Raw genomic sequence first — 12,889 nt, 5'->3', positions numbered from 1 at the left:
ATATAGGCCCGCCCCAGCATTTTATGCAATGATCATCCACAAAGTGCATGCACATTTAGTGATACAGAGTTGATGAAGCCAAGTGACCTTAAAGGCCAGCTGCCAGTCTGCAATAATCCCTCCCATGCCCTATGTGGATGTGTTTTTTTACAGTTTTCCCAGGCAGCCCTGCCTATTATGTGAAAAACTGTCAAGATTTCACAGCTGCCTACCTGGAAGAAATCTCTCCTCCATGAAATGCATAAAAATATTTCTTGTATGAGTGCCGCTGAACACCCACCTAGCTTGGCGGAGGAGGGCAGAGTGCTGTGCATGGGAACCAGGCGTTCCTTACAGCTCCTGTCAATCTTGCCCTCGCTTTTCATGTTCTTCCTCACGTGCTCCCTGAGGATGGAGCGGATCACCTTGATGATGTTGACCTTGCTTTCGGGCACGCTGAGGAGGACACAGCAGAGGTACCATAGCAACATGAGGACAGGGTATGTTAAACTTGATTTCAGTAGCTAAATATAGATTAAGATGATTGTGAGAGCACTCCGTTGTGTCCCCAGTGTCATGGATGATTGAATTCATTAGAAATGATCCCAATTTCACAGTGAGAAATTGAGAATAATCAATTTGGTCACTGGCTTTAGTCTGAACAGTATCCACATGTCAACACTTTGCACAATTAAATGCTAAAAATAACTGGAAACATTGCAGATCATCTAATGTCTGAGGACCATGAAAAGAAAATGGTATCTTTACCAAATTAGATTATTAGACTAGATACGCTAAAAACTAGATTAATACTGGAGCAATTGTATTCTATTGAATTCTGTCAAGTATTAATGGTCCTCATTGGAGAGTAAGTTCAACACTAAAAGTTTAATGATGAGAAGAAAGCTGACTGCGAGGGTAGTGCATCTTGTATTCTGGCTCATCACTCACTAACATCTCTCTCATTTGTTTAATCCGTGCAAATAATGAGCTTCAGAGGTGCTGGTAGGTGCATTTTGTTTCATATGTTCAGAGTCAGGTTAGGATAGCCGTTTCCCTGTTTCCAGTGTTTATGGTCAGATCAGAGAAAGGAAGCTCACTGATTGTGGATTGTAGCTTCATATTTAAGAGACAGAAAGGGGGCATCATTCAAAGGAAAAAACTGTCCAATTGTTTTAAAAATGTGGAACTATTTCAAAGCATTTCGCAGTATAGCACAAGCATGTGCTATACTGCGAAAGTAATATCTGATTAAACACTTCACTGTTTCTCTGAAGGTGGATCAGCAGCCGCCCATTTTAATAGCGGTTTACCTACAAGAGGTGGCAATTTAGGGAGTGATCATTTAAGTTTCTCACTACTTAGATGTTTAGTTTTGGACCAGCAAACATGGCAATAAAGTTAAAGAGAGCTCTGTCTGACTTGTGGCAGAGAAAATAAGGGTGAATGGTAAAGAAATTATTACCTGTTGTGTTGTAAACACCCATCGCAGTTGACAGACCAGCGTCCAGATTAAACTTTGACCTACTGTTTTTGCCATAATGGCATGTGTACAGTTGTGTCATTAGCAATATTATGAGTGCACTCATTTTGGTTTCTGGTCCTGTGGTACTTCATTTTGCAGTGTCACCATGTTCCCAGATCTCAGCAATTACTTTGGTGAGTATAAAGGCCAAATAAATAAATCTTAATTACCCTCTAAAGGATCCCCCAATTGAGGAATGTGTAATGGGTAAAAACAAAACACTGGAAACTGAATAAATACCAGAATTTATCATCGCTGATTGCACCTGACAGTGTAATCTCTGACCTGCTGTACAGCTGGAAGACAGTCTCCGGTCTCCCTTTCACTTCAGACCTGGAGTGAACCAGCTCCCAGATGCAGCTGCTTTCTGTGCCTGTTCCTTAGAGAGCAGGGAAATAAAGGAGAGGCTTTTAATCACACAGTCCAAATATGGTTTATGATTTCAGAAAGAGAGATAAGGAGGACGGGTGGAGGGGTTGAATGGTAATGCCAGAAGATGTGTGTGTATGTGAATGTGAGCTAAAAGGTGTGTGTGGAGCAATGTGAAAGAGAAAGAACAAAAAGATTTAGTGGATGGGCTTTGTGAGTGATTTAGTGGAGGTAACGTGGCACTGTCCCGGCCTCTTACCTGCAGTATTTCCCAATCTGACCTGCAGTGCAGAGAGCGGGATGAGCCATCGGAACTTGAAGGGGTCTGAATCTCCGTGAGAAAGTGCCGAACGGGGGTTAGCCTGGTCGTCGCAAAGAAAATACCACATTTGAGGAAAAAGAAAAATCCTGTTTCAAGCCAAAGACAGTGTTTATGTCGTGTGAGAGTAAATGAGAGAAACAGATGCAATACTTACCATTTTCTTTTTCAGCTTGTTGTTTTCCCTGTAGACCAATATCACGGCTTTCTTAAACACTGGAGAAAGAAAACACATCAGCATCTAAGCTCTGATGCACATGCCTCTTGGGGAACTCTGACTGGAGGAGTCCAACCCACAGAAGCATTTTAGATGCCATTTTGAAGCTTTAAAGTGTAGATCAGCGTTACTGCTGCATATATTGAAATTCACTGAAATCCGTGACTGCTACTGCAGACACTTCTGCGTGGCTCTACAGCAAATCCTTTCATTTGATATACACTGATCAAACAGTTCAACTGCACACATGGCTGACATTAAATTGTCTTGTAATTGATCATTTGAGCTGAGATGAAATTGTGTGGACAGTTATATAGCAATACATGCCAAAAAACATAAAACACTGACAAGGTGGGAGGGGAAAAAAGTGTTTCTCAGAAGGCAACAGTAAGAATGGCAGGAACAGCCTTCAGACTCACCAAACACGGTCATTTCTGGCTCTTTTCTCATTCGACCCAACGATGGATGTGGATTGAGCCAGACCACTGAGGAATGCATGAGAAACTCTCCCATTGAGATCTCTGTGACCTGAGAGAGACACAAAAATAAGAGACTGAAGGCAAAAGAATAACAAGCCAGATGTTTTCCTTTTCACTGGTTTGTGTGAGATACATACTAAGTGCCCATGTCTGTGCTGGTACATTGGTGAAAGCTGATCTTCAAACAAATGTTTATCTGGTCTGTATCTAAGTGCTGGTTAAATACATTGAAAACATACAGTACCCTAGACAACAGTATTTAGCATTCATTTGGAATATGTATACTGCAGTGCTTACCAACTAAATATTCCATCAATTTGTAAATGTATTCAGTCCCTGAAGGCAACGCACAGAAGATGGAGTAAACAACATGAGAGACCAAACAGCTCCAATCTGATGTACTGGCAGTTTGCCGTGTTGAAGCAGATAAGATTAAGTATAAAGTATAACTTTTAAACTTCGACCAGATGCCTGTGTAGCAGGTGGCCTGTGAAATGCAACATGATCAAATTGATTCTGATCCAACTTTAAACATATAAGGCTATTTCTGGAAAATATGAAGCCGATTCTGAAATGCGCATCTACCTCCTTATCATGGCCGGTCTGCTCGGCAACTAACTGATCAAACACAGAGCCGTAATCCTCATAGATCTTCTGCATCTCATTGATGTGGCTGGCCACCTTCTCCATGGCTTTCAGAGCCTCTGCAGGGGCAGGAACAGAGCAGCAGTGGTGATTATTCATGTAATTCCTTTGTCTTACAGTAGCAGATTTTATTTGCTCATTGGGCATACTTTCTTTATCAGAACCATAGCAGTTCTTATGTGTCAAGATCTGTTACTCAATGTTCCAATGCATGGTGGCATGAAAACATGATGGTGAACATGAGTGTGTATATTTTTAGTGAGTCAGGATGTGCATACATGTTCAGAAATGTATGCATGGGCATTTCTCTCCCTACCAGTGAGGTGGTAGTGCTCCTCGCTGTCAGCGTCGGTGAGCGACACCAGCTCCCTGAGCAGCAGGGGGTACTTGAGCACCCTCTGCACTGGTTTAATCAGGTAGGACTCCAGGGTGGATGAGTGCTGCTTGGTGGGGTTTCTTGCATCCAGAAATTCCTTGAAGGCCTGATCTGTCTTAGCTGAGATAAAATATGAACTGAATTAATATGGATCTTTTGGCAGTCTTTTACTGTGTGTGTGTGTGTATGTTTCCTGATTGGTTCAAGCAAACATACTTTGAGAGACCTGTAGCTAACTCGGATATGACTCAGGAAACTGTTGGCTTTCCATCGCAGACTAGTGCAGAATCATGGTGCAATAACATTACTCCAGCAGAGGGAGGTGTAGACTTCTCTTCAACCTACCATGACAACTGCAGCGTCTAAGTGTCGACATCTGTTAATGAATCCATTATACTCAGTGCATCACCTCTGAGTATCTTAGTAATTTGGGGAATGGTAAAGACAGGAAATTAAGCCAAACTGTGAGGACTTAATTAAATACTTAGAAAAGCCGTTTTATTTACCACCTGGTGAATTTCCCAAAGTATAGTGTGAAATAGCAGGTACAATAAAGAACAAGCCTTCTTTTAAAGTGATGACATTTTCCCTGAACAGCACACTTCCACAACACATGCTGAGAGGGCCCATTAAAGTATTAATTATAGCACTCACAGCCACAGACAGGCAGCTGCATTGACACCTCCCTGAGTAATTGGCAGGCAATTAACAAGTCGACAAATAAACAGAGAGACCAAGGCAACCCAGGGCCTTTGGCATGATGAGAAAGGGAGGAAGACTTATGAAGATGGCAGAGATGGGCTTATATTTAGTGACATTTGCAAGCACCCACAGAAATCTTGTCAGTGTCATTGGTCGTGACCAGACTGTGCTGAATGTTCTGTATCAAGCTGAGCCACCTACATATTCAGCGTGTGCACCGTGCAGCTATCGACTTGTTGCACTTGAGTGTTCATATCTGTGCTGTGCAATTACTGCACTACTTGTTGCTATAATATTAGTGCAAGGCACAAGCTACAACATTTAAAGCTCTGGTAAAAGAATAGGGTGTATCAACCCTGATGCTTTGAGTCTGGCATCTTTTCACTCAATCAAACGTTTGGAGCCGTTTCACGTCAAGCTGGCACTGCCCACAGACTGAAGCACTTAACAACAACAATCTTTATGTAAAGACTTAAGTATTGTTTTGAGAAGGGCGAGTAATTTTTCACCATTAAAGAGAAAAAAAAGAGTTTGGACTTTTGTTTACATTTGGATCAGAGATAAGAGCTCATGTCTCTCTTTTATGCTTTTATAGCGATTAGTGGGATAATATGTAATTTTTTGTAATTCTTGTATTTTTAAAAATACTTAACTGTGCAGAAAATCCTTCATTGCACAAGTGTCACTGTTAAGACCACAGTCGTCATACTTTATTTTCCTGTAGATAAATCTGACCCATCATAGTGTTTCTCTCTTGTCTAATCCTATTAAATATCAATCCTGCCGCTTACTTCGAGGAATATCCCCTGCAATTCTGGTAATGGGGCAGATTTAAGCAGCACAGTAGGGAAATTTGCCCTCCCCCTCCACTCATGTCAGCAAAGCAAGCAATCTTCTTATGTTTCCATCTGTAGTGGGCTGCATTGCCAAATAGTGGCAGAGAGGCTGGCATCTTAGCGGCCTTAAATCAACTATACAATTTCTACTCTCACATGGTTAAGGGGACACACAGAATTATTAGTGCGCGCTGGCTGTCACGGTCACACATCTGCCATTAGTGGAGAAGGTTATCCAAATTCTGTGTTTAAATATATGCACAAATTTGTTTAAACTTCAAAGTTAAAGAACCATGGCTAAAATGAGAGACAAGAATTATTTTCTTTTGGCATACTGACAGTTTGTGTGTCTGTGCATGATCTTAGAGATGGAATGGGGTTTGCAGTAAATTGGGGTGGTGTCACTTGCCTCACTTTCATCCACTTGTTCACCCCAGGGCGTTTGCTTTTGTACATAATTGATTTGTTTCCCAAAATTGAGGAGCAAACCTTGTGGGCGCAGTGAGGTGTCTATGATGCAACAGAGGTGCAAGTAAGCTGAATTTAGTTGAGGTGTGGCACATTTTAGATTGCTCTGTGTCTGCAGATGTGTTGTGTGCCCACTTTGTGCGGCTGGAGGGAATTGACGTCACTGTGTACTCTTCACGTGTTTAGTTGTGTGTTGTACCTCTCTCCAGGACCTTCTGGACTTTGATATGGTTGGCACAGAAGCCGCTGTAGAGCTTGAAGTGGTCAGCATAGTAGAGAAATGAACCCCCAAGGGAAAAGAGAAGCTTCTGCAAAGCGAGGATGTCAGAGAGAAACAGACAGGGAGTGAGTGTTGCCCACAGATGGGCAAAGAGTGATGCTATACAACACCAGAGACAAGATGAAAGAGTGCAAACATGTGAACAAAACCTCTGTCCCCCCCCTCTCTTAGGGGACTATTCAAACACTCCCTCTGTTCTCTCCCTCTTGCCTAACCTTTTGAGCACAGGAGCTTTCAGCAGCTCACAATTCAATCAATGAACCGTCGCCTCAATCAATAGACCCCACATCTTGTCATGTCAAAGCTATAAATCAGCCAGAAATCCTCCTGCCACAACACCTCAATTATTTAATTTAATTATATATATCCCAAGATCCCGAACATCAGGTGTTTCCATGGAATAGTGAAGCTAGAATCGCCTGGTGTGAGAATAATGTTACTAATGGAGTCGAAAACTGAATCTTTGGACAGTTAATAAATATGTTAGTCCCTGGATGCATCTCACCTTGAACTGTAAGGGAGTCTCAAGGGTGCTGAAGTCAGGCGAGGAGGCGATCCTCTCCTCCAGTGTCTGCAGGAAGACTCTCTGGAAGTCCAACATCTCCGGCAGGCTGCCAAACAGACTCTCCATCTGAGGAGAAGAACGAAGATAGGAGGAGACAGAGAAAGGAGAGACAGATTAGAAGGCCGTGAAAGATAAGGATTTTTGAGGGGAAAATAATGGAGAAAAGGTGAATGAGAGACAGACAGAATATGAGGCTACAAAAAACAAAAACAAAAAAAAAAAATCCCCAGCCAAGATAGCTTGCAACTGACAAGCAGTCAGACAGGTACCCTGGAGTGTTATACAGCCTTGACCCTGACCAAGGCACTTAGGGACAAGCTACAGCCCTGCACACCCACAGACAAACTTCTCCAGTCCTACACACCCTCACCACTCTGAGTCAATGCTTCCCTTCATTAAAAGGCATTCAGGGGTAACATGACCTTGTCCATTTTGGGTCTGGACATGTCCCTCCATCCCATAATTGCCTTTTAATTTGCACCAGAGCTCAGTGGCCTATCGACTACTTGACAGAGACGTTGTGTGTGTGAGGTCACGCCTGGCACAGCACTACACACAGGGTTGCAGACTGCAACACCGAGGTCATTAGCAAGCTGCAGCTTTCCTATATGTTGTCTCAGGAGCTCATCACTGAGTTCAACATAATTTTAAATGAGGGGAAATCACGTTTCTTATTGAAGATTTTGGACTGAAATCAGTGGACAGCCAGAAGGTGGTAATGTGAAACTGAGGTGAATGCTTAAAAGGGCAGGTTTCCTCTTTAGCTGGCTTTTATTAGAGTATTCCTCTGGGACACTTGAAGGTCATGTATGGGAATTCTAATGTGTCTTACAGCCTATCATTGTGGTAATATGGGTGATATGGCCGGAGTTCATCACCAGAACCAATGGGTAATAAAGACTCAATGAATGTCCTTTTAAAGCCTCAACGCCTCCCAGAGCGACACCTTTCCTCATATGTTCCACTCTTCACACATCCCAACATGTTACATACCTCGTCCAGCGTGAGGAAGGTTTCATTCTGCAGGGGTTTCAGGTAGATCTCAAACAAACAGGCCAGGTCCTACACCAGAAATCCAAAAGGTTAATGACACAGAATCAAATCCTAAACATGATCAGTCAAGCTGCATTTCCTTAAACATCGCTTTCATCATCAGATCACCCCTTCGTCCTGCGTTTAGAACCTCTATCTGCCTGCCTCCCACAGTCCCCCATCTCATTCCTCCACCATCTCCCCTTCTCCCCAAATCCGCCACTACTTCAATGAGGCTGTAGCTTGTCTTGGTATCACTGGGAATATTCTCATTAGGTTGATTTATGGGCTTCCTCCTGCTCCTCCTCTGCCTCACCCACTCCTTAGCTACCTTAGGCAGGAGTGGTGCACAAATACGGCTGAGCAGCAACTCTAAGATGATCTCCCTCAATTACAAATCAACCGCAGGTTGGGAAAAAAAAAAAAAAAAAAGAAAAGAAAAGAGAGAGGTGCACAGGGGAAGGGACTCTGAAAAATGAGGAGATGAAGGAGAAAGGGGGGAAAAATGCCTGTTGTCTCATGTTTTTGAGAAAAGAGATGATCATGAATGTGGCTCCTTTATGTGAATCTAGAAGAAAAGGGTCATATTGGAAACACGAGGGCATCAAAATGATTGGGTGGGAGGAAGAGAATTAAGGCGAGGCAGGAGGAGGAGGGAAGGAGGAGCTCTGACTGCGACACAGGAAACAGCATCTCTATCAGATGGTCTCTTGTTCTTTATGACCCACATTACTTCTCAGCACAATATCTTACATTAAGGGAATAGCATGACATTTGTGAAATGCGCTTTCATGTCAAGAGCTAGATGAGAATATTTATAGCTCAGATGTCTGTGTGCTGAATATGTAGCTGAAGCCTGTAGTCATTTTAATAGCTTTATTTAGCTTGTATGAAGAAAATCTAAAACATACCAAGTAAACATTGTTTTTCTTCAAACTATACAAATTATAACTTGCCATTATATGGGGGAGGGGTTATGTGCCAGGAAAAATAAATTCCTGTAGTCTCAAATATTCAGGCACGTTTGAACAATATCAAGTGAAATACTGAGCTTCAGCGGTGGGACTCGGTAGGAGATGTTTATTTTCAACCTTATAACCTTTGAAACTTTATGCCAAGTGAAGATAACTGGTCATTGCCCCCAATTCACTTGTTAAATAATCAATTTATAACCAAGGCATAAAAAGATAGTGGACAATGGAGCGACTTTCAACTCTTGAGTCATGATTTTAATCATTCAAACTTCCATGTAAGCTTCTCACCTTCACATAAGACTTTTCTGTATCCACCAGCTCCTGGATGACCTTTCGTAGCCTCTCAGTGGCACTCATGTGCTTGGGGTAAGGTCTGAGTAGGGTGGCCTCTCTTGTGGGGCCTGATCCCAGCTCTGCCCCTTGCCTGACAGGTTCCTTGGTGTCCTCCATCAGACCACCAGCACCTGAACCCGTCCCTTCCTGGAAGGACTGGTAGAGAGTGCACACTGTGTCCACGCTCTGTAGGGGGCAACAGATAGAAGGGGTGGTATTTAGGTTAGCTAGCTCAGGGATTATAAACAGCCAGCTGGATAAAATGAGCATCACTCTTGTAGTAAGAAACTGCTTTGCATGCACGCAAACAGTCACGCATGTGCCTGAAAACTTTCCCTTGGATGCATGGAAGTGAAAAAGTCAGGCCTCTTTTAACTAATCACTACTAATGACTTCAGCTCCACTGCTGTATGAAATAATCACACACACAGTACACACACACACACACACACACACAACACACACACACACACACACACACACACACACACACACACACACACACACACACACACACACACACACACACACACACACACACACACACACACACACACACACACACACACACAGTACACACCCATTCCTTTGGGTATACAAAGGGTGTTATGGAGATATAGTTCTGAACTCTATGCTAATTGGCTTTGCATCAAAAGACTTATAGAGCTTTTGAAAGACTGACTGCATATCCCAGCACATAGTATTATGACACATTACATTCTTCTAAATCCTTAATGGACAGCTTTCCATTAGCTTTGTGTCATACCAGTTCCAGAAAATCTGAAATCGTCAGAGATCCCAAGAGGTCATGTATTAGTTTATAATAGTTTGTATTAGAGCAAAGTGGAGAAGGGTGTTCCTAAATTTAGTTGGTCATTCCTCTGCTCAGTCACAAAAAAACAAATGCACCAAAAAAAAAAAAAATTTCCCCCCCAGCCTGCTTTGTACTTCTTTGACAGGTTGAGCCCCACGACGAGCTCAGCATCATACCTTCTACAGAGTGATAATCTGTATTATTTTATATTGCCTAGAGTAAGGAAATTAACATCCGCTTTAGGCACCATACTAAGAAGCCTTGTCTGTGGCAGGTAAGAATTTGTTGTTGGTGAGAAACTGTGGCAGAAATCGGACCACTATCAGCCTCTGTGTTCTTTTCCCTGGGACATAAGGCAGAAGCAGCAAGGGAGAAGCTACCCCTCCTCTCTCTACATTATACTATACCACAGTTTCCATATCGCTCTTTAAGTACTTTAGCAAATGTTCAAAACACAACTTGACTTCTTACCTGACAAGCTACTCAAGTACATAACTTCCATCAACAGCACCAGGCTTCGCTATAGTGTGCAAGCCATTAATTCTGATTATTGTGTAAAAATAGCCTCATGATTACTAGCCTTTCTTATTCCCAGCAAATGACATGATGTAGTATTATAATCTGTGGCCAGGCACTGGAATCAGCAGAGTTTGATAAGTGCCAGTAATAGGTTCCAATCCGCTGCACAGCTACACGACACAGTGAGATAGCCACGTTGCCAGGCAAAACAGCTTCTCAGCACTCTCCATTTTTCTGTGTGTGTGTATATGTTAGAGTGTGGGTAAGCTGGTGTTGAAAATGCATGAGCAAGCATTTGAGTGCAGCTTGCTACTGAAATATTGTACACTAGCACATGGATCGATAAACCCTTCGTTGGGGCACTACAGGCACTGACGCACAAACATGCACACTTCCTCGGCACTGTCTGAGACGCTCAGTTTTGATACTGGTGGGAGCTACCACCCACAGCACAAACCTCCACCCTCAAATTCCACTTTCAAGGAGCCCAGAGACAATCGCGGCTTCCATTAATATGCCTGTGACTCATCGGCTGGCTCATTATACCCTGATCACTCCAGAGACCGCCCTCCAATGGTACAATATGGACTGTGTGACAGTAAGAAAATGAAGAGAAAGAGATCAAGAAAAAAAAAAATCCTCTGTCCTCTATGTATGTCTGGGTTAAGACTCTTTCAAGTGCTCCACCACCCACTGCAGCACTGCACTCTGGATTTCTAATTACAACAGGCCCTTGATGTCCCTGCACGCTGACAGTGGACTGAAGATTCGAGAGGAGAGCCAGACATACTCATAACTGCATTTGTAAGCAAACACTGGCTCTGGGTTGAAGACACACCTTTTTCCCCCCATTCACAGTGAAAACAAGTTGACAAGGTATGAGGTATGTAACATCTTTGTTTTGTGTGCTAATATTGGTGTAAACAGTAAGCACATTAAGGCTGATAGCTGAAAAGGCTATATGGCCAGTGCTTTAATACACTAGTAAATTAATTGAAGGATACTTTAGTGTAAAAACTGCACCTTTCCCAGGTTGGACTGCATTCCATTTCTTTTGGCACACCATTTCCTTCTTCAGTATCTGAGCAGCTGACAAGGAGCAGATGTAATTCATAAATAACTAAAGCATGTCAAACATGTAACTACAGCATCTAGGTGCACACCATCTCACTAAAAGATAACTAAATCTGCCACGCACACTGATAATGGTGCCACACACAGCGCCATTCAACCTCCATTCACGGATACAAGCTCTGGGAAAACTCCATATTGCACCAGGCACACAGACAAAGAGAGTGCCTGAAGGAAACAGAGGTTGAAGGATATCACAGCAATGTAATCATCAAATAGGCCACCAGTAGTACCAGACATGTGGGAGCAGCCTTATGGAGACAGATAACAGTCATATCTGCCATTTCTTGCAACTACAGGCGCCAAGAAAGGAGAGTGGCGGTCTGCCCAGGTCTTAAAAGATGTGCGCGCGCCTGGTTGCACACACCACCGCTCAAGCACAACGAGTTAATTCTCATCACCCTTACACACTTGAAGGATGTGGGCTCATGTTCACATTGTGCAAATGAGATGACGGAAGTGCTGCAGGGTTGGGTGTAAAAAGGATCATGTATGCTTGAACGGACACTTAGGGGCATTAACATGGAGGAGAAAAAAAAAGAAACACCTCTCTCACTATGCACACAGCTTCCTATGAAAATAAGACATTCTCAACACTAAACAGCAGATACCTGCAATGGAGCGTGACAGGAGGAGGTGGGCACCAAGAAAGAGAGAAGGCAGAAGGAGGGGAAAGGTGGGGGCCCACACACTGTCAAAGCTCAGGAACTGCAATTGCTTCACAACAATACTACCAACACAAAGTGACATCTAGCCCAAATAACCAATTAAGAAGCAAGGGTCTGAGCCAGCAGAGGCGGGAGAGAAGCCTGGGAGTGCCAAGTGGATTTGACAGCACTGCTGTGGCTCCCTGGTCAGGATTTCTTGCTGACAGCTATCAGCTCTGCCTCATGTTCCTGCCTCTTCTTCCTGCTCATGTCCTTTAGTCAATTTAGGTGTCGAAGTTTGCAGGTTAAAAATAAAAATAAAAAAAAACAACCCAAGAGGGCGTCTAGTCATTTTATTTTTCTTCTGGCAGTGTCTAACAAGATTTCTTTCATTTACTTAATGTACATGATGTTCACTGGCTAGATCCCGAAGGTTCTAGTCATTCTAAATCCACTCAGGTGCCATTCCAAAATGAACACAGAAATTCCCTTAACATAAATTAAGGTAAGCATTAAAACGAGCAACGAGAAAACGAGAAATCAAGAAAGCCTCTAAGGAACCTACACAGTTTCAGGAGCAGTGATTCTTTAACTCTGATACTTTCTACTGTCCATCTTAATGAGCCCTCTTTATAAATTATCTTAACTATGACAGTGTAAAAAGCATCAGTCTCTCTAA

At 42.9% G+C, this 12,889-nt stretch overlaps 1 protein-coding gene across 5 annotated transcripts in view; it reads right to left on the bottom strand.

Annotated features, from left to right (window-relative positions):
* tiam2a (TIAM Rac1 associated GEF 2a) overlaps positions 1 to 12,889 on the bottom strand; it is an 84,337-nt gene that overhangs the window by 2,171 nt on the left and 69,277 nt on the right. For all 5 annotated transcript variants that reach the window (XM_029493893.1, XM_029493894.1, XM_029493895.1 and 2 more), the window contains 11 exons: positions 9,055 to 9,285; positions 7,754 to 7,822; positions 6,701 to 6,826; positions 6,115 to 6,223; positions 3,850 to 4,029; positions 3,474 to 3,592; positions 2,829 to 2,937; positions 2,350 to 2,408; positions 2,133 to 2,235; positions 1,790 to 1,883; positions 281 to 435 (listed from right to left, as the gene is read on the bottom strand). In XM_029493893.1, coding sequence (XP_029349753.1) covers positions 281 to 435; positions 1,790 to 1,883; positions 2,133 to 2,235; positions 2,350 to 2,408; positions 2,829 to 2,937; positions 3,474 to 3,592; positions 3,850 to 4,029; positions 6,115 to 6,223; positions 6,701 to 6,826; positions 7,754 to 7,822; positions 9,055 to 9,285 — 1,354 coding nt within the window. The remainder of the gene's footprint in view (positions 1 to 280; positions 436 to 1,789; positions 1,884 to 2,132; positions 2,236 to 2,349; positions 2,409 to 2,828; positions 2,938 to 3,473; positions 3,593 to 3,849; positions 4,030 to 6,114; positions 6,224 to 6,700; positions 6,827 to 7,753; positions 7,823 to 9,054; positions 9,286 to 12,889) is intronic.

This window comes from Echeneis naucrates, chromosome 22 (genome assembly GCF_900963305.1).
Source record: "Echeneis naucrates chromosome 22, fEcheNa1.1, whole genome shotgun sequence".
NCBI lineage: Eukaryota > Metazoa > Chordata > Actinopteri > Carangiformes > Echeneidae > Echeneis > Echeneis naucrates.
This window is presented reverse-complemented; position numbering and strand designations above follow the sequence as displayed.